General features: G+C 55.0%; 1 protein-coding gene across 7 annotated transcripts in view; it reads left to right on the forward strand.

Annotated features, from left to right (window-relative positions):
* Positions 1-1,460: 1,460 nt before the first annotated feature.
* Tead4 (TEA domain family member 4) overlaps positions 1,461-20,574 on the forward strand; it is a 55,282-nt gene continuing 36,168 nt past the window's right edge. For 2 of the 7 annotated variants that reach the window (XM_013515542.1, XM_013515543.1), the window contains exon 1: positions 1,461-1,674. In XM_013515542.1, the coding sequence (XP_013370996.1) occupies positions 1,563-1,674 (112 nt within the window). In that variant the 5' untranslated portion in view covers positions 1,461-1,562. Of the gene's footprint in view, positions 1,675-3,063; positions 3,095-12,329; positions 12,350-17,553; positions 17,654-20,574 lie in introns of those variants that run through there. The other 5 variants (XM_013515545.1, XM_013515546.1, XM_013515544.1 and 2 more) reach the window with 5 other exon arrangements.

The following is a 20,574-nucleotide window of genomic DNA, read 5'->3' on the forward strand; positions in this document are numbered from 1 at the left end:
GTGCGCCAGCATGCCCCGCTCCTTGACCGCTTGTGAAAGGACAGTGCTTCCCTTGCCTTCGGCTTTCTTGCTCCGGGAGGAGCAAGAACCTGTCTGAGAAGTGGGAGGCTTGTCCTCTTCCCGGGCCACCCTGAGGCATGGGAATTCTGACCTGTTTAGCCAGGGTGCAGCGGCCTAAGGCACTGATAGAGCGGAAAGGGTACAGGTTTGGAGTCAGGCAGACCTGGGCGCAGATCCCGGACAGTTTCTTGCTACCTTTCAGACCTTCGCACCTGAACGATAATGATTAATTAATACCTGGCTAGAAAGCTGTGAAAACTCACTGTTTGGGAAGTGCCACTAGCTCCGAGCCTGGCGCATCCTCTGTTTTTCCTGGGGAATTAGTAGGTGCTTTTGGTTTGGCTTGGGTAGTGTCTTGGGGCGCATGTAAGGTTTGGGGAGGACAGCAGGTCCTGTGTCTTGGGTGCTGGGCGGGAGGTGGGGTGGGGGCTGTTACAGTGGGATCTGAGTCTGCCAGGCTGCAAGGGGCCCCGAGCTGCTCCTCACACCCTGCCCCAAGCCCAGCTCCTCCAGCTTTCCTGTGTATTACGCTAGGTGGAGATTTTTTTTTCTTTTTGATGGTGGTGTTACTAGGGTTCCACCCAAGGCTTTCACAGTGAGCTACATCCCCCACCCTTTCTGATTTTTTTTCTTTTGAGACCGGGTCTCACTATGTCAGCAGTTGCTCAGGCTGGCCTTGAACTTGTGATCCTCCCGCCTCACTCTCTTGTCATTATTATCGTTGTTGTTATTATTATTTTTTTGTTCTGTGGTGCCAGGGATTGAAGCCAGGGCCTGGCTCACCTTCAGCACGGGGTCTGTCACTGTACCGCACCCACAGCCCTCCCCTGTGTTTTTATTTTATTTTTTTGTCTTTTTGAGACAGGGTCTATGCAGTTCAGGCTGGTCTCGAACTCGCTATGACCCTCCTGTCTCAGCCTCCCAAGTGCTGGGATTACAGGCATTACAGGCATGACGGGCGTGCACCACCACGGGCGGCTCTCCCTGGCTTTTTAGATCTGGGTTGCAAATATCACATCCTCTTGGCTTCTCCTCTGGAGTCTTCCTGGTGACTGTCCCGAAGCCATAACTACTGCCAGACTTGTGGCTTCTCCTGCCTGGGGGAAGTAGAGGACAATTGGCTCCTGGCTGTGGGCTTTGCTTTTCTTGTCACTGAAGCTGGCCGGGTGGCAGTTGGAGACTCGAGCTTGTGAGGGTGGCTTTACCTCGCCTGTCTTCCTGGCCCCCATGACCTTGCGTTGGCAGAGGTTAGCTCCCTTTAAAGCTCTGAAATAGGAGCTGAAACAGCTGCTCCCGGCACCCCTCCCCTCAGCCCTGGGGCCCAGGTAGAGGTGGGGGCAGGGCGGGGCGGGGCAGGGCTGGACCTTGCCGCTTGCTGGGAGCGCAGAGCCTCCGGCTCCTGTATTCTGATTCCAATGTGGCCTTGACCGCTTCTGAAAGGACAGTGCTTCTCTTGCCTTGGGCTTTCCTGTCTGGATGCTGGGGAGATTCTGATCACACCTATGAGGCTGCCCCCGGTAGGGACTGGATCTTTGGAAAATTTCCCGCCAGGATCCCAGGCTAAGGTCTGTGCCTACACCCTCTGGCGCTGGATATGGACAGCGTCCTGGAGAGGTAGCTGGCCGGGCTGGGCTGGGATCTCCGGGGAGGGAGCGGGCAGGCAGGCGGCCCCCAAGGGTGGGGACTCACTTCCTGCAGCCCAAACTGCTCGGGAACAATAGACTTCAGAGGAGTCACCGGGGCGGAAATGGGAGCTGCCGAGGCAGGGTGACCCTCCTGGGGGATGGGATTGCATATCCGGTGGCGTGTTGGGGCAGCGCGCAGGGCCCCGGGGTGGTCTCTCCGGTGGAACCCTCCTCCCAGGGGGGCTGTGGACTTGTAGTGAAACCTGGGCTCCGAGGGCCCGTTACGTGGCCAAGGTCTCTGCTTTGTGTCCTTCTAGCGAAGGTGTAGGGTTGTCTGCCAGCCTCTCCTCGTGCCAGGCTCAGCCATACCAGCTCCCTGCGGTCTCCGACTCCAAGCCCCTGAGATGCCTTCGTGAACCGCTCGGGCCAGGCGAAAAGGCCAGCGTTGTTTCTTCCTGGCCGTGCTCCCTCTTGGCACTGAGCCTGAGTAACGGCTGATGTGGAGGCGGTTGTTGGGCAGAGCTCTGGGTGGGGAGCCCAGGCCTGGGCGGCTGGGCCATGGGGGAGCGTTTTTTCAGCGGCCTGAGCAGGACAGGCAGGGGCCGGGACGCCTGGGAGCAGGGGGCTTACCTCACGGTCCTCTGTAAGGGGCCCCGATTCGTGAGAGCCCAGTAGCGCTGTGCTCGGGAAGTGGCAGTCGGTGTGGGCTTCTGCTTGAGTTCAGGTGGGGCCCTGAGAGAAGCCCCAGGAGCAGCCACGGAACCCCTGCAGGGACATGGCAGGTGCCTGATGGATTTCTTTTCTTTTTTTTTTTGTCTTTTTGACACAGGGTCTCGCTGTACAGTTCAGGCTGGCCTTGAGCTCACTTTGAAGCCTAGGCTGGTGTCGAACTCACAACGATCCTCCTGCCTCAGCCTCCCGAGTGCTGGGATTACCAGATTACAGGTGTGCCACCACGCCCGGCTGGATGGATTTCTCGAAGGGACTGACAGTGGCACTCTGTGAGCTTCATTTGCTCCCTTGCTAATTCTAGGTCAGATTTTTCTTTTTCAGTGTTGAGGATCCAACTCAGAGCTTTGTGCATGCTAGGGAGGTACTCTACCACTGAGCCACATGTTCAAGGAAGGCAGCTCTGTGGGACAGTTTTCGGTGTGGTTTTGTTTTGCTTTGCGACAAGGACTCACTTTATACTTCAGGCTGGCTTTGAATTCACTACATAGCTCAAGCTGGTCATGGTGATCCTCCTGCGTCAGCCTCCTGCGTGCTGAGATTACAGGCGTGCACCACCATGCCCAGCTGGTCAGATTTTTGAACAAAAAAGTCCATGGAGACTTTGAAAATGAAGCCAACATGGATTCACTGTACCAAGTCTATGGAGACAAAATCAGTTTGGATGGAGGAATATTCAGGTATTTCCTTTTTCTTTTTGTTATGGTTTCAAAGTCTCATGCGGTCAGAGGGAGATTTTTTGGAGGTGGCTGAGTCTAGAGCGTGTGATTGATTGGTAGTGCAGTTCTGGGATTAAGGGTGCTAGGGTTAAGGTGACTGCTGGATCAGGCCACTGATGGATCAGGCCACCTCCCTAATCCTGGTAGACAAGATACAATCTAAGGGACAAAAAGAGGCTTGTCGTGTCAACCCCGCCCCCCTTGCTGCTTTTGCTATTTTCCGCTGCCGTGAACTGTAGCCCCTCTGCCATGTGCCACCCTGCCTTGGAGCCAGCTGATGATAGGCTGAAACCTTACGCACTGAGCTAAATAAACCTTTCCTCCTTTAACTTTATTTTTTTTATTTTCTGGTACCGGGAATTGAACTCACTACCTTGCGCTTGCCAGGCAGGCGCTGTGCCACTGAGCTAAATCCCCAGCCCACCTCCTTTAAGTGTTGGGTGTTTTGTCTCAGCAACGAGACCGTGCTGAGGACTGAACCCGGGGCCTCACGGGTGCCAGGCAAGGGCTCCACCAGCTCTTTGGGCCTGATTTTCAGTCATGATTTCTTGGGAACAAGGGAAAGGTGGTTGGATGTTTAGCGGATAGAACAACCACCTGGGTGTTGCTACCGAGCTGGTGGCACCTGGGGAATTTCTGGTGACACCTTGGGGATCTCTGACTTGGCTTTCTGCCTGTGCCTGCCCTGGGTGGGGAGCACAGCACCCCAGAACTGCCGCAGCAGAGGCCCTGGAGCCCCTATAATCCAGTCTCCCGCCCAGTGCAGGGCTCCTCCAAAGCGCCCCTGACAAGCTCCACATCGGTCCACAAGTTCTTTGTGGTTTTACATAATGAAGTAACTTCAGACCAACTAGACTCAATCCGCTCCTGCTGAAAAGAGAGCCTGCCTTCTAGAAATGATAACGGGCAGGTTCTGACCCCTCATCCGCCTTCTGTTAAAGATGCTTGCCGTAGCTGGACATGATGCAGCACACCTGTAATCCCAGCACCCTGGGAGGCTGAGGCAGAAGGATCACCAAGCTCCAGCCCAGCCTGGGTAATTCAGAACCAGAATTCCACGTCACCGCAGCTGGCTTCAGTGCTGAGTGTGAGCAGATGGATGAACTAAAATAATTCTTCTGATTCTTAAAATCAATACAAATCATTGTAGAACATTGGGAAAAGAGAGAAATTCATGAAGAAGAAAACAAAGTTGTACACAGGAACACAGCTCGGGGACAAACCAGCGTGTGTGACCTCTTGTCAAGGAAAACCTTAAGCTCTGTGATGCTCTAGCCACACTGAGAGCCACCTCTGGCTTTCAAAGGTGGGGGCGTCGTGTGCTGTTAAGAATTGAGCTGTTGGAGGTAGCTCAGTAGAGCAGTTGCTTTGCACAGGCAGGGACTTGGGCTCGATCCCCAGCATTTCCAAAGAAGAAAAAAGAATTGAGCTTGTCATTCCATGGTTGTGTCCCCCCTACTCCCAACTGCACTGGGGATTGAATCTGGGGTCTGTCGCTGAGCTACATCCCTGCCCCTCGACGCAAGGCCAAACCCAGGTTTTATTCATTCACGAAGAAGGGAGTGGCTGGAGGACGAGTGACTGAGAACCATGGGAAGTGGGTGAACGCCATGAGCTGGGCTAGGTAGGAGGCCTGAGATCACCTCTGCAAATGCAGAGAGGAGGGTATGCGGAAAGAATATCTGCAAAACACAACTGAGATAGTGTCTAATGTTTTGGTGCTTCAGCTCTGATGTGTAATCTTTGAAGCCCGAGGAAGTCATAGCCTCTGTCCCAAGGCTCAATCCCAGCCGACAGCGTGGAGCATGGGCTCACACATCCCGCCTCATCCCGGCTCGGAGAAGCAATGCGGTGGGGGTTGTGGGGGTGGGGAAACACGCCTGTCATCTCCAAAGGTTACCAGCAGCACCTTGGCTAGACCGATACGCATTGCGTAAAGCCAATTGAAGGGATAGGGAAAGGTCCCAGCCAGCTCTGTCCATATCAATATATGGAAATAGGGTCAGGCTCAGCTGAAATGGAGCCAATTACTCCTCTTTCAAAGAGAGTCACCTGGGTGATCCTCCACAGGGTCTCACTGTGTAGTTCAGTAGTTCAGGCTGACCTTGAGCTCACTGTGTAGCCTAGGCTGGCTTTCAACTCATAGTGATCCTCCTGCTTCAGCCTCCCAAGAGCTGGGGTTATAGGCATGTGCCATTTTGTCCAGTGGTACGTAGGCCTCACCCTGAACCTGGGAGTTGGGGAGGAGGACCCCTGCCCAGAGCAGTAGCAGTGAGTACAGACTCCAGAGTGATACCCGATCAGCCATCGTGGGAGCTAGAGGGCAGGGTGCAGATTGGGGTAGAGTGCCTGCTGGCATGCGGAGGCCTTGGGTTCCACCCCTAGCATTAAAAAAAAGTAAGCCAGATCATATGTAGATTTAAGTTACCGAGGAGCTGCATTTAAAAATGTATTTATGCCGGGCAGGGTTGCACATGTGTGTTTGTAATCCCAGCACTCGGGAGGCTGAGCCAGGAGGATCACCTTGAGTAGGAGGCCAGCCTGGGCTACATAGCCAGACTGTCTCAAAAAAAAATTATTTATTTTGTGTTTTTTTGAGACAGGGTCTTGCTGTGTAGTTCAGGCTGGCCTCAAACTTGCAGCGATCCTCCCTGACTCCTAAGTGCTGGGATTATGGTTATGTGCCACCAGGCCCAGCATTAAAAATGTAAAAACAAGCCAGGCGTGGTGGCACATGCTCCCAGGTACTTGGGAGACTGAGGCAGGAAGATAGAAAGTTTGAGGCCAGCCTGGACAATTCAATGAGGCCATCTTAAAGTAACAAATAATGGGGCTGAGGATGTAGCTCAGTGGTGGGGTGTTGCTGGGTCCAGTCCCAAACACGCCCCCCGCCGGGGTAAAGGCAGCGGTAAAGTGCTTACTTAGCACGCACAAGGCCAGGGCTTCCCTCCCCAGCTACAGCAACGTTAAATGAATAAGTAGACCATCCGAAACACCAGCGCTCCGCGAGGACTGTGATCAGTGTGACCGTTCTGTATGCATATACGTATCAATAAAAACAAAAGCTGAAAAACAACTGGAAAAAAGCAAAAAAAAAAAACCGGGTAAAATGAATTGCAGTACTATATTTTACTTAACCTGCTGTAACCGTATGATTTTAGCACAGTTTATCAGCTTTCACAGACGGTGTGGGCAGTCTCCTGGGTACCGCACACCTAGCAGTGCATCTTGGTGTGGACAAGCAAGGCGGGGTGGGACGTGGGGCGGTGGCCTTCACGGTCAGCCTGCTGGGTTTGAGTCCTTCCTTCCCAGCTGTGTGACCGTGGGCGAGCGCCCAGCTGCTCCGTGTCTGCGCTTCCCCTGCTACAGAATGAGGATGGTGTCAGCGGAGCCAGTTCCACAGCTGATTGGAAGACGAAATGGGTGAATGTTTGTGAAATGCTCGGTTCTTTGCTTGGTACCTCACGTCAGTCACTTTCTCGTCACTGGGACCCAAGGCCTGGCACCCACATTTTAAGGGAGGAGAGGTTTATTCTGCCCACGTTTTAGTCCGTAGTAGGCTGGGAGGAGGGCTGCTGGAGAGCTGCTCAGGGCCTGGTGAAGGAAGGCAGAACTCCAGGATGGGGCTGGGGAGAGAAGGAAACCTCCTCCTCCACCTTCTTCTTCCCCTGCTCCGCCTCCCCCTCCCCCCCTCCCCCATCTCCTCCAGGGCACGCTTCTGGCCACACCCCCTCCCAACAGCAAGCCAGCTATAAACCCACATAATCCAGCCACCTTCCAGAACTCCACCCCTGAGTGTGTGAGGTTTCTGGTGGACATCTCCATATAAACCATACCACATCTATTAAGTACTTGTGTGTTTGTCAAAGAAATGGTCCTTAAAAACTAGACAAGCTGAGCTGGCTATGGTGGCGCATGCCTGTGATCACAGCACTCAGGAGGCTGAGGCAGGAGAATTGCAGCAAGTTTGAGGTCAGCCTAGACTATATAGCTAGACTCTGTCTCAAAAAGCCAAAAAAGAAACAAAACAAAACAAACCCCCCAAAAAAACCTCCAAAAATTAAACAAGCTGTAATAATTGGGAGGGGGAGCTGGTGATACGCTTGGAAATTCCCACTTGCACAGTGAGGGACCCTGTGAAGTGACTGGCGGTCAGGTGAAGGTAATTTTTTTGGGGGGACGGTTACCGGGAATTGAATCTCAGACTTGCCAGGCAGGTGCTGTGTCACTGAGCGGCCGCCCCGGCCCAGGTGAAGGTAACTCTGCTTTGTGAGGAAGGCTTCTGACTAGATAGTCAAAGTCAGTTACTGCTGTAGGAGGACCCGCATAGTGACAGGACAGCCGCTGTCCCTCAGCAGGTGTGTCCTGAGCACCTGGGGGGGCTTGGAGCTGTGCTGGTCGGCATCCCCGGAAACCTCCCTCGTCAGCCGGTGACCTCGGGCTGGAGTAGCACAGTTAGCTCGGCCTGGCGTTCAGGCAGTAGCTGCACTGCGCAGGAGAGCTGTGTTGGTGGCTCTTGTTCCTCCCAGAACGCTGCCGGTCCCGGCAGTACTGCTTTCTTCTTCTGGCCTGAGGCCTCCACCGGCCGCCCGCAGTCATCGGGCACCACTGTGTGCCCAGCACTGGGCAGAGATGGTGAGAGGCCCAGGAAAGACGGGCAGGTGTGCGCACTGTGGGTGCCCAGCGGAGGTGACCTGTGCCGTGGGGGTCCAGGGGCCTGGAGGACCTGCGGAGGAGGCTCGAGCTGGCTCTGAGGATGGTGGGTGTGTGGGCTCAGGGACACGGGGCAGAAGGCCAGGTGTCCGAGCAGGGACTGGCGCAGGGCCCCTGCCCTGGGGTGTGTGGGACAGGAGGCTGCTCGAGGGTGGGGCAGTGAGGTGGATTGGAGCCGCGCCCTTTGGGCGGAACGGGGCGGACTTTTTCTTTTCTGCGGTGCTGGGGACTTAACCTGGGGCCTGTGAATGCCACGCAGGTGCTTCACCACGGAGCTCCACTTGCAGCAAGATTTATTTTAAACTTATTTTTAACTTACATATAGCAAAAGACAGTCTCTGGTATTCATTTGACAAATGTAGAGTGGTTTATTCACCAGCAAGTACAGAACAGTTCAAGACCCCAGATTTCTTTCTTTCATTCTTTTTTCTTGTCTTTTTGAGACAGGGTCTTGCTATGCAGTCCAGGCTGGTCTTGGGCTCACTTTGCAGCCCCGGTTGGTCTCAGATTTGCAACAATCCTCCTGCCTGAGCCTCCTGAGTGCTGGGATTACTGGCATGCACCACCACGCCCAGCTTTAAGACTCCAATTTCATTTGCAGTCATCTCTGCCCTGTCCCTCATGCCTGTCCTCATCTGGGAGTATAAATTTCAATTCCTGAAATTTTGCGTTTTCATGAATGTCATGGGGGCTGGGGATTTAGCTCAGCGGCACAGCGCCTGCCTGGCAAGCGCAAGGTTGTGAGTTCGATTCCCGGTACTGGGGAAAAAAAAAAAAAAGAATGTCATGTACCAAGCTGAAGGCCATCCTGGACTACATAGTGAGACCTTGTCTCAAAAAAACCCAACCCCCCAAAAAAAACCAAAAAAAACTCTGAAAAAAAGCGTGTAAATGGAATCATACAATCTGAAGCTTTTTGGGTTCTTTGGCGTAATGCCTTTGGGCATTATTGAAATGGCTATGTATGTTGACAGTGTGTTCCTTTTCCTTGCTGAGTACTATTCCATTACTGTACACAGATGTCCCGCAGGCCACAGTGTATGTGTCATGGATTGAAAGACGTTGGCGCTCTTTACAGCCTCTGTCACTTTTGAGTAAAGCTGCTGTCACGTTTATTTATATACAGGTTTTCGTGTGAAGACAGATTTTATTTCTCTTGCATAAATATCTAGGAGTGGGATTGCTGGGTCACGTGATATGTGCATATTTAATATTTTAAGAAACTACCACACTGTTTTCCAAAATACACCATTTTACATCACCACGGAAACCATAAGTGGGTTTTATTGCTCCAAGTTCTCACCTGGGCTTGGTATTATTCTAGGGTTGTTGAGTTTTTTTTTGCCTCGGCCCTGGGGATTGAACCCAAGCCCTTCACACTGAGCTACACTACATCTCTAGCCTTTTAAACTTTTATTTTGAGACAGAATCTTGCTAAGTTGCTGAAATGCCTGGGCTGGACTTGAATTTGGGATCCTCCTGCCTCAGCCTCCTGGAGGGCTCGGATTATAGGTGGGTGGCACCGTGCCCGGCTGTTTTTGTTTTTCACGTTGCCCTTCTGGTCGCTGTATAGTGCTGTCTCATTGTGCTTCTAATTTCCATGTTCCCAAGGTGTGAAGCATGTTTTCGTGTGCCCATTTGCATCTGCATAGCTTCCTGGTGACACATCTGTCCAGATCTTCTGCCCAGTTTTTTTTTCTTTTGATTGCTTTGTTCTTTCTTTCCTATTCTGGCTACAAACCGTCAGGTGTGTTATTTACAGTTTTTTGGAGAGCATTTATTTAAGGAGCTCTCTGAGGGAGGTGCTACTGGTGAGCAGCTCTGACAGTGATGTTTTCTGTCCTGAGCCACGGTCTTCCTCCCGGGCATGGTGAGCCCAGGGCTGAGAATGTGGTCCCTCCGGAGGGCCAGGTGGGAGGAGGAAGAGGGATACGTCTCCCTGGAGCCTGCTCTCGTGCTCCTGCCCAGAGCACACTTCACAGTTAGAGGCCGCGGCTGGCACCATGTTCACCGGACCTCCTCTTTCTCTGCGTGGCCAGGGGCAGTGGTGGCCTGCTGGGCCGGGCTGAGCCGGCCCCACCCAGAAGAGGCAGGCCTTCACCCCGCGGCCTCCTCCGCCCCCATTTCCAGCCATTTGCATGGCCTATTTCCCGCGGTGACCCAGCACTGTGGAATGGGAGGCTTGTGGCCGGGCCAGGAAGGAGTCCATGGGGGCATTTTGGGGTTAGGGTGGATCCCCTACCACGGGTCTGGGAGCTTTTGGTCACGAGCAGAGTGTGTAGAGCACCCGTAGTCGGCCCTGCCCCCTGGGGAGAGGCTCTGGGACAGAAGAGCATCTGAAAAATGCCCAGGGCAGGGTGGGTGTGGCCCTCATGCCAGCTGGGTCTGCCCTGGCCCTCATGTTTCCTGGAGCTGTGCGTTCCATGTGCAGCAGTCTTGGGTTTCCTCTGGGAACAGGGCAGGGGCTGCTGGTACTGGCCACCCCCAGGACCGCGCAGGCTCCCGAGGCTCCTGATGCTGTGGGCTCTGGGCGCTGCTTCCCGGTGCCGGGCTGGGCCCGCGGTCACCGCTAGGGAACCCATGCTGCCGGAGCCTGGGCCAGGCCCCTCGGGTCTCTGCAGGGTTGGCTGAGTGGGGCAGGCCCATTCCCCGAGGCCGGAGAAAGGACTTGGGCCAGCAGCCCACAGGGCGAGAGGGGACTGCCATCTGCGGTGTCCTGGGACTGCGGCAAGTTCTCCGTCTGCAAAGCCTCCGGAGGGAGAAGCAGCTTTGAGCCTGCATTTCCTAGGACAGGCCACTTGACATGGAGCCAGCAGGTTAATCTTGAATCTGCCCTCTCAGGTCCTTGCATGACTTCTGTGATGCTGGGACTTGAACCAAGGCCTTGCCAGTACCCCTGAGTGACACTCCACTCCAGCTTTGGCGTTATTTTAGGACCCTGAGAAAGCCCTCAAGGGGCTGAGTACAAGACTTCCTCTGCTCACCTCCCCACCTTTTTTCAGCGGAGTACACACGGATACTTTTTCGGGTTGTGGGGGACCTGGGGAGAGAGCATCGGGTGCTCTGTCCACCCCTCCTCATCTTGCCCCGCGATGCATGTGTTACAGGTGACGCGGGTACTGACACTTGGTTGTCCTTGGTGGTTCACTCCAGGAAGTGCATACCCCAGAACGGCTTCACTGCCCCCACAGTCCTGTGTTTGATTTGGGGGTGCATCTCAGCCACACAGCACTTACTTAACACGCCCAAGGGCCTGGGCTTGGTTCCCAGCACCACAAAAAATTAAAAACAAAGCCTGCACGTTCTCCTGGTCACCCCTGGCCCGGCCGCCTTGACCTCAGATGTTTCCAGGGTCCCCATGGCTTTTCCTTTTCCAAACTGCGCTGCAGTTTGCGCGTTTCAGCTCTGTGGAAGCAGACGGCTTCTCAGCCTTGGCTGTGGGAGTTGAGGTCCGTTCCGTCTTCTCAGGGCTGGTGAGCAGCTTGGTTTTCCCCGATAGGCTCTCCCACCCTTTCATCTGCAAATGAGGGCGCTGAGGCCCAGGGAGAGGCAGTGCCTGCTCCAGGGGCGCCACAGCAGGGCTGAGCTCCGAGCCTTAATTTCCTCCTAAACCTGTCCCGGGAGGCCTCAGTGCTCCATCTTCGCAAGGCCGCGCCAGGGGTGGAGGGGTGTGGACGCCCCCATGCTGTGACCCTCTTCCCGGAGTATTAGGGACGGGCAGGGCTGGGGTGTGTCCTAGCCGGCCCCTGCCCTGGGCCTGGGCTGGGCTCCGGCCTGTAGCCACTGAGGAATCTTACTGCCCCACACCCCTGGACCCTGGGCCCTTCCCAGAGGCGTCTGCACCTGTTTGCTTATCTCCCGCTCCTGCTGCCTCTGCTAAGGGCCCACCAGCAACGTCAGTGTGACTTCAGTGTCCGAGGGGCGGTGGCAGCCTGGGCCCTGGGGTCTCCGGATTGAGTCCGGTGGTGTTTACTTTTAGAGGCAGAGGCTTGCTGTGTTGTTACCCAGCCTGGCCTTGAGCTCCCCGCCTCAGCTGGGACAGGAGGCGCTGCCGCGGTGTCTGGGTTGGGGTTGCACTGAAGCCTTCCAGGAGGCCCACAGCTTGCTCGGAGCTTCAGGCCTGCGGAGGCAGAGCCAAGCGCGGGTCTCCCCGCCCGGCCTCTCCGAGGCTCCTGTTCCCTCAGCCCGTTCCCCGGAAGGAGGTGGGTCTGTCCTCGCCTCCACCCCACAGCCCGCTCCGGCCAGGCAGCTGGCCGTGGTCAGCGTCTGTGCGTCACGAGGGGTGACCGCCCCTGCCTTGTGTCACTCAGTCCTCGCGTGGCTTTGCCACACACGTCTGGTTCCTGCAGTGCTGGAGTGTGCGCCCGCCCCGCGCCTCCCACACGAGGCAGACGCTGTACTCTGAGAAGCCCCCCAAGCCAGCCTCCGTCGCTTTGGAGAAAGCTGTGTGTCTGGCCTCCCACAAGCCCAAGCCCGGTCTGCTTGGAGTCACGTCGGGGTCAGGTTTGCTCTGCGGGCTGCTGCTTGCCGCTCGGCTCCCGTCCTTCCTTCATCTCCAGGGCCTCCTCCGAGACCAGAGCTCGTGGCCCTGTGTCCTCTCATTTCCAGCTACAAACAGTCTTCCCTTTGCCCCGGGTGTCAGAGCCAGATCCCCTGCAGTTCTCCTGTCCGGCAGTGCTGCTTCCTTCTGTCTTTTCCAGTGCCCTTGCACAAGCGCAGCTCCGTACTCCTCACGGAGCAGATGCCGCTGAAGCCCTTGTCATGCACATAGATCCAGGCACCAGGTCCACCTGCGGCATCACCTGCCTGTGTGCGGAACCCCGCCCTCCTCTGGGAGACTCCGTCCACTCGGCACGGGTCCGAGTGCTGGTGGCGAGGGGCCTGAGGAGTCTGCAGGGGAGGGTCCTCCCGTGGGGAGCGCCGCTTTCCTTCCTGGGGTTCCTGTTCCCCCGGCAGCGGCGGTGCCGGCGGCGGCGGAGGTTCTGGTTGTGGAGCAGGTGCAGGGCTGAGATCCCTTGGACTTGGGGCCGCACCCCACAGACTGTGCCACCCCCTCAGGGCTGCGCTCCTCGCCTGTGCTGGGAGACGGGGGCTCCGGGGCACTGCCTCAGCGCCCAGCCTCCGTGGGGTCATCTGCTGGGGGCAGGCGCCGCCAAAGGAGGCAGCACTGTGGGCGGGGAGCTGCACCACCGTTGGGCGGCCTCCCCTCTCCTGTCCCCCATCTCGGTGTCTGCCGCACAGTGAAGCGTGGAAGACAGCAGGTGGGGCTCAGGCAGCGCTTCCGGGCGAGGGAGGGCGGGCTCAGGCAGCGCTGTTGAGGCCGGAGCCCCGACGGGGCACCGGGCGACCCAGCCGCCGAGCGCCGTGTCACACTGTGTGCGCCCTCCCTCCCTCCTTCCTCCTCAGGCCTCTGCCGCCCTGGCACTCATGTTCACCTGCTTCCCGCCCCACCCAGGTCAGGGCGAGCGCCTCCAGGGCCTGCAGAAGGAGATCAGGAAGGCGCTCCTGCCTGCAACAAAACTGTGTCCTGGCACTCAGGAGACGTTTGCTGATGGACTGGTGGCAGGAATTAAGTTAGGACAGTGGCTCCCCAAGGCAGGGAGATGGTGGGAGCGTGTGAGTGAAATCGGTGCCGAAGCTGGCGCGAAGGTCACGGTGGCTGGAGGAGGCTAGAGTTCACTGTTCCTCGCTTCTTCTGTCTTACTTTAAGAACTGAGGTCAGCAGGTGGTGGCACACACCTCTTGGCCGAGCACTGTGGGAGCCGAGCTGGAGGATCGCAAGTTCGAGCCCAGCCTGGGTCCCTTAGTGACTTCGCAGGACTGTTTCAAAAAAAATACTGTAAACAGGGCTGAGGACGTAGCTCGCTGCGAAGGGCCTGGGTCCAGTCACGGGCACAGAGTGAGGTGGGGCAGCGAAGGCCCAGCGTCCCCCCACTCGGGATGTGTGCAGAGCGATTTTGTAGTTCTGCCTCTGTCTGTAACGCCCTGGGACTCAGGGGCCCAATCTCCAGTCTGGTCCCGCGGGACAGCCGGTGCGGCGCTGGCAGGAGCCATTGTCTTCTGCTCAGGGTGTCGGGGGCGGGAGCACTGCCCAGTGCCGTTGTTTTGGCCGCCTGACTTTGGCCTTGGCTCGCCATCCTGTGCTGGGTGAGGCAGGAGGGGCCGCGTTTCTGTTCTTGACCTGTCCGCCCTGAGCCACCTTCGCCTTGCCCTGCCTTCTGTGCCTGTGCTGTCTGGCACGGGAGGATGGGTCTCCCGGGAGGAAGTCTCACTCACAAATGGTCAGAGACAGAAGCTCAGGCTAGTCTCGAACTCTCAAGGATCCACCTGCCTCAGCCTCCCAAGTGCTGGGATTACAGGCATGCTCCACCACGCCCGGCTGTTTTTGACATTTTTTGACTTAACAGTTGTGTGAAAGTGGTAGCCATCCAGTGGAAACTGTGCTTCATATTTTGAGTTTTATCTTTTTCCGGGGTAAAAACATGCATTCCTGTGATACCTTCCTTCAGGATGTGGGCTGTGCCATGAGCTACAGCTCCCAGCCGGCCAGGGATCACGCGGCTGACTGACTCATATGATAAAGTACTAGCGTTTTTTTGGATACAAGTACTTAATAAATTACATGAGATGGTCAGTGTCTCAGGATAAAGTCATTTTGTGTTAGGTGATTTTGCCCGGCTGTTGGTTGATACTAGCGTCTGAGCTCATTAAGTAGGTGAGGCTAAGTGAGGGTGTTCTGTAGTGTGAGTCTGCCAGCGGCACTTTCTTTCGTCCTTATGTGGAGCTTGAACCCAGGGCCTTGCTCACTCATGCTAGGCAAATGTCCTACCACTGAGCTGCATTCTCCCTCTCTTTACATTGAGACAGAGTCTTGAGAAATTGTCTAGGCTGGTCTTGAACTTGCAGGGCTCTTGCCTGCTCCGGGTAGCTGGGCCACAGGTATGGCCACCAGGCCCAGCTTTAAGTGCCTTTCGTTTTTTTGTTTTTCTTCTGCTACCAGGAATCGAACTCACGACCTTGCGCTTGCCAGGCAGGTGCTTTTACTGCTGAGCTAAATCCCCAGCCCCTAAGTGCCCTTTTGATTTCATATATTTTTAACTGAATAATAAGTTTGTCAGGATGTAACTGTCCGTATGCCAAGGAACATCTGTATTGTGATCAAAGGAAATGAGCAGTAGAGTCAGGAAAGAGAATCCGAGGAAGAGGGAACTCCTTAAGCACAGTGGGGACCGCTTAAGTTCCCAGCCCTGAGCCGCACGTGCGGGTGTGAGGTGCCATCCTGCTCTCCGGTGGGGACCGGATGGGCCCAGATGGGACCCTTTCCAGGGCTGGCCTTGACGGACGTCACATTGTGAGTTGCAGGCTGCAGTGCCAGGCAGTTAGGCAGGACGTGGAGATCACCAGTGGTGGTGGGAAGCCGCCGACCCGTGGGCCTGGGAGAGGACGTCCAGTCGTGGGCTCTGGTTTTTTGTGCTTATTTTGTGTGCTGCTGGCGAGGGACCCAGGGCCTCACGTGCCTCAGGCAGGCGCTCTGCGGCTGACTGCACCCCTGGTTCTTTGAGGTCTACGCTTGCCGCTTTCTCAGTCCAGGGTGCTTCGCCTTCCGGAAACCCTGGCATCTCTGTGTACAGCCCCGGGATTGCGAGTCGTTCCGGTCCCGAAAGTTTTTCTGGAACAGTGCATTGTTCTGACTCTTGGAAGGATCCTGATAAAAGCCCGTAAATTTCTGATCTTTGAGAGTCTGTGTGACCACATGTGGGGCCCTGGGATGGTACAGTTTGTGCTGGGGTTGCCCTGGGAAGGCCGTTCGGTACCTGTTGGGTGGGGTTGGGGCAGAGCTTGCAGGCCTTTCGGCCAGGCGCTAAGAACCAAGTCAGAGGTTGTTTTTATTCTTCTGTCCGTGGCACAAGGCCTGGGCTTGGTGATGACATCTGATCCTCACCCTAGCTCCCCCAGGCAGGCCCAGAGAGCCACTTTGGAGCACCTAGGGCACGGGGAGCGGGACCCTGCTCTGGGCCGGTGTTGGCCTCTTACCCTGGGCCCCAGGACAGAGCTGCTGGGAGATCGCCTGGTTAGGCAAGCGTGCTCAGGCTCCAGGCTGTGGGCTGCAAGGTGGCAGAGGCCAGCTGCTCGGAGCTTCAGGGCCACGTGGGCCAGGAGCGACTCAGTTTCAGTAAGGAATCCTGTGGCCCAGGGCCTTGGGTGACCCGCTGCCCTGATTTCCCTGGGACAGACCCAGTGCTGGGGACGCGGAGTACAGGTCCTCAGAAAACCTCCCGTGTGGGCGGAGTCCGCCTCTGGCTCTCCCCCCAGGTCTGCTGTCCTCCGCGGCTGCCTGGGCCCGGCTTTGGGGGTGAGGGCGGGGATTCTGAGGTGGAAGAAGGCCCAGAGCCCGCGGCTGCCCGAGGGTCAGGGGTGGGCGGCCCTGCCCACCTCTCCTCACAGTTTGGCCCCTGTGGTGCTGTCATCCCTCTTGGACCGTGTGCTGTGTTTCTGCCAGGCATAGGAGAAAAGCTAGGCTGAAGCCAGGGTTAACAGCGCTCTAGGCACCCGTAGTATTAACTAATAACATCGGGTATAATCTGAAGCATTAAGATTTAAGGCAAGCGCACCTTCCACACCTCTTCAGGGTTTTCGCCAGCCCGCTCAGGCGCTGTCTGTCGCGATGCCGAGGAGGACGGTGGTGTCGCCCTCAGAGCACGCAGTGAGACAGGCCCTGCACTGCCCGGCGCCCCATCTCATTAGCACCCCACAGGCGTCTCCAGCCTTCCCTGAGCACAGCCAGGCCATGGGGGTCTGCGAGCGGCGTGCGGGGGTCCTGGAAGGGTGGGCATCTGGGCGAGGAGTGAAGCCACAGGCACTGCCAGCTTGGGAGCGACCCTGGTCTCCAGAGTGATCCTCCTTTTCCGGGTGAGCAGACTGCGGTGTTGCGGCACGGCTGGCCCACTGTTTGCTGCGGGACGGAGCCAACTCCAGTACCTTCAGCCCTCCATATCACACCTCCATTTTTTTTCTTTGTCTTTTTGGGACAGGGTCTCACTATGCAGTTCAGGCTGGCCTTGAGCTCACTTTGTAGCCCAGGCTGGTCTCGAACTTGCAGTGATCCTCCTGCCTCAGCCTCCTGAGAGCTGGGATTACGGGCATGTGCCACCACACCTGGCTCACACCTGCATTTTGAGAGCCTCCAACATAAATCCCAGGGAGATTTCCTCTTTTTTTTTTGAGACAGGGTTTCACTATGCACTTCAGGCTGGCCTTGAGCTCACTTTGTAGCTGAGGCTGGCCTTGAACTCACAGCAGTCCTGCCCCAGCCTCCCGAGTGCTGGGATTATAGGCGTGAGCCACCACGCCCTGCTGATTTCCTAATTTTATAATTCAAGTGCAACATCCCCCATGCCAAAATCTAGTTATTTACTGAGGTTTTTTTTTTTCTTTTTTTCTTTTTTTTTATCTTTTTCAGGCAGAGTCTCCCTGTGCAGTTGAGGCTGGCCTTGAGTTCACTTTGTAGCCCAGGCTGGTCTCGAACTTGCAGTGATCCTCCTGCCTCAGCCTCCCGAGTATTGGGATTACAGGCGTGCGCCACCACACCCGGCTTTACTGAGATTTTCTTTTGCTTCCCGTAACTTAGCACGGACTGGTTTGCGCTCCCCACAGACAAGCACTTACCAGGTATCTGACGGTGGCTTGTTGGCCCTTTGTTCCCACAGCGCTGTGCAGTGTACTGAGCACTCAGTAGACGAAGGACGGCAGTAATTTCGGGGAGGTGGGACCAGCGCATGAAGGGCTGCATCTGCGAAGCTCATGAAGGTACTCAGTCTAGACACGGGCTTGGGGTCCTTGGGCCAGAGGAAGTGGCGGTCGGTCAGGAGAGCGAGGGGTGGGGAAGAAAGGCCAAGCAGCACCTCCGTCAGGCGTGAGGAGCTGTCTGAGGGGTGCTTCGGATGACCGAGTCGGGGCTTGGAGAGGGGGGATCTGGCAGGCGCACAGGAGTAGGCTCATGCGGAGTCTTCCCCACCGTGGGGCTCGCGGGATTCTCATGCAGGGCAGGCTGCTGATGGAGTTGGCCCCGGCGGAGCTTGGGTGAGGCCATGAGATAGAAGAGAAGCAGGTTCAGGAGACAGACAGACAGGAGGTGGCCATTAAAGGAGGGGAGGAGAGACGGACAAGGCCAACTACACGCCTACGCTTCTCGCCTCTGTGGGCGATGATTCATTTCCAGAAAGAGCAGAAGAAAAGAATTCAGGGCGAAGTTGGAAATCTGGTTTGAGCGTATTGAGCCCGAGGAGTGCTGGGGATGCCTGCTTGAGATGCCTGGTGGGGAGTGGCTGGAAAGGAAAGATGCAGATGTGATCATCAAAAACACGTGGTGTAGCTGGGCGCGGTGGCGTACTCCTACAACCCCAGCACTCGCCTATAACCCCAGCACTCGGGAGGCTGAGACAGGAGGATCCTTGCGAGTTCAAGACCAGCCTGGGCTACAAAGTGAGCTCAAGGCCAGCCTGAATTGCATAGGGAAACCTTGTCTCAAAAAGACAAACAAAACAAAACAAAACACCACATGGTGTGGTGCCGGCCCTGTGCTGCACACCTGTGGTCCCAGCTACTTGGGAAGCTGAAGCAGGAGAATTGCTTGAGCTGAAGCAGGAGAATTGCTTGGGGCCAACCTGGGCAGCCCAGAGAGACCCTGTCTCGAAACCAGCACTTAAACGGTAGGAATGAAAGTGTGGCTGGAGACCCCCCAAGGAGGGAGTCTGAGGGAGCATTTGAGGAGGGAGTGTTGCAAAGTCCAGAGCCAAGGGGAGGGAGTGGAGAGGGAATCAGTGTTGGCAACTTGACCCCTCCTGGCTTGTCCTATTATTTTGAAAATGAGCTTTTGAAGTTTTGTGGAAAACCTTGTGGGGTTTATATCATAATTTCATTGTATTTGTGATTTCTTTTGAGAGATTTAGTGTCTTTATGGTATTTTCCATCCATAAACACTTTCTCCTCTCCATTTATTTAGGTGTTTGACTTTATTTATTTATTCGTGTGTGTGTTACTGAGGATTGAACCCAGACGGCCCTTAACTGCAGCTCCAGGCCTTTCTGTGTGGCAGGATCTTGCTGAGTTGCCCAGGCTGGCCTCAAATATGTGACCCTCCTGCTTCAGCCTTCAAGTAGCTGGGATACAGGTGTGGGTCACCGTGCCTGGCTTATGTCTCTCTAAACAATTATAACTCAGTTTTCTCTGTTAAAAGGTCTCATATTTTGTTGGATTTATTACCAGATATATTATGTCTTTCTTTTTTAAAGGGCATAATTTTTTTAAAATTATATTTTCTGATACCTTATATCTGGTATAAAAGAATGTAATTGATCTTGAGACACTGATATAGCTTAGCTCTCTTAGAAATCTTTACCATTTGTAGAATCTTTTTCTTTTTCTTTTTTTTTTTTTTTTTTTTTTTTTTTCTCCGGTACCGGGAACTGAACTCACGACCTTGCGCTTCCCAGGCAGGCTCTTTGCCGCTGAGCTAAATCCCCAGCCCCTGTAGAATCTTTTTCTACTGAGACTTTTGCTGCTTCTTTTTAGGCCTTGGTGTATTTTGCCTTGCCCTGGTATTTTTGCCTAGCACTTCTCTCAAGAACAGATGATTTTTTAAAAAAAACTGGAGATTGAATCTAGAATCCTACACAGAGCTATATCTCCAGCATTTATTTTCTATCTTCCTCCTTCTCCCTCCCTCCCTCCCTCTCTTTCTCTCTCTCTCTCACTGTCCTGCCTCAGCCTCTCCGTGTGAACGGAGTATATGAGTATGCCCCACATGCCCTGTGAAAATGAGCTCTTCTTAGGGCCTTGTTCACAGCAGGCAAGTGCTAACCCACTGGGTCACATCCTCAGCACAGAATGAGATTTTTTTTTTTTTCAACACAGGCTTATGTAGTTCAAACTGGCCTTGAACTTACTGTGTAGCTGAGACTGGCCTTGAAATTGTGATGATCCTCCTGCCTCAGCCTCCCAAGTGCTGTGCTTGCAGGTGTGTGCCACCACACCTGGCTACAGGATGAGCATTCTTTATTCTGTTCTTCACTTAAAGGTGATGCTTCTAATGTTTCATCGTCAAGTGCAGCATTTATTGTGTGGGTCTGGGGAAGGTATTCTTTGTTCAGATTAAGGCAACTCCCGATTGATTCTAGCAGGTCGCTGAGAGTTTCTGTTGTGAGTAGGTCTTGGATTTTATCAAATGCACTTTCTGACTTAAGGTTCAGAAGTGTTTCTTTGTGTGTGTGCACGTGCATCTGTGTGTGCACGTGTGTGTGCATCTGTGTGCACGTGTGTGTGTGTTAGGTGGGTAGATCAAGCCAGCTGTTGTCTTTCATCTGACTGACTTTGGTGCTCAGGTGGGAAGTGGTGCTGCGCCGGGCAGGTGCTCTGCCCGTCGCCCCTTCTGCCCGTCACCCCTTCCGCCCGCCCCTCTCTCCCAGCCAGCGTATCTAGACTCACTTAGCACCGAAGTGGCTTTGCTTACGGTCTGCTTGTGTAACGTCTTCCATCCTTATCGAGTCCACTTTTTATAATTCGAGTTTACTGTTGTCTTTTTTTTTTTTAAAGCGGTGGCCGAGTTTATTTGAAAAAGTAAAAGTGAAGAGTGAGAGAGAAACTGGCTCTGCAGAGTGAGCTTGGGCGAGTAAAAGAGGAAAAAGCAAGATAAAAGTACACCCTGGAAGACACAGGGCGGGCTACCGTGA

This window comes from Chinchilla lanigera, unplaced genomic scaffold, assembly GCF_000276665.1.
Source record: "Chinchilla lanigera isolate Chin_1 unplaced genomic scaffold, ChiLan1.0 scaffold00028, whole genome shotgun sequence".
In the NCBI taxonomy this organism is placed as follows: Eukaryota; Metazoa; Chordata; class Mammalia; order Rodentia; family Chinchillidae; genus Chinchilla; species Chinchilla lanigera.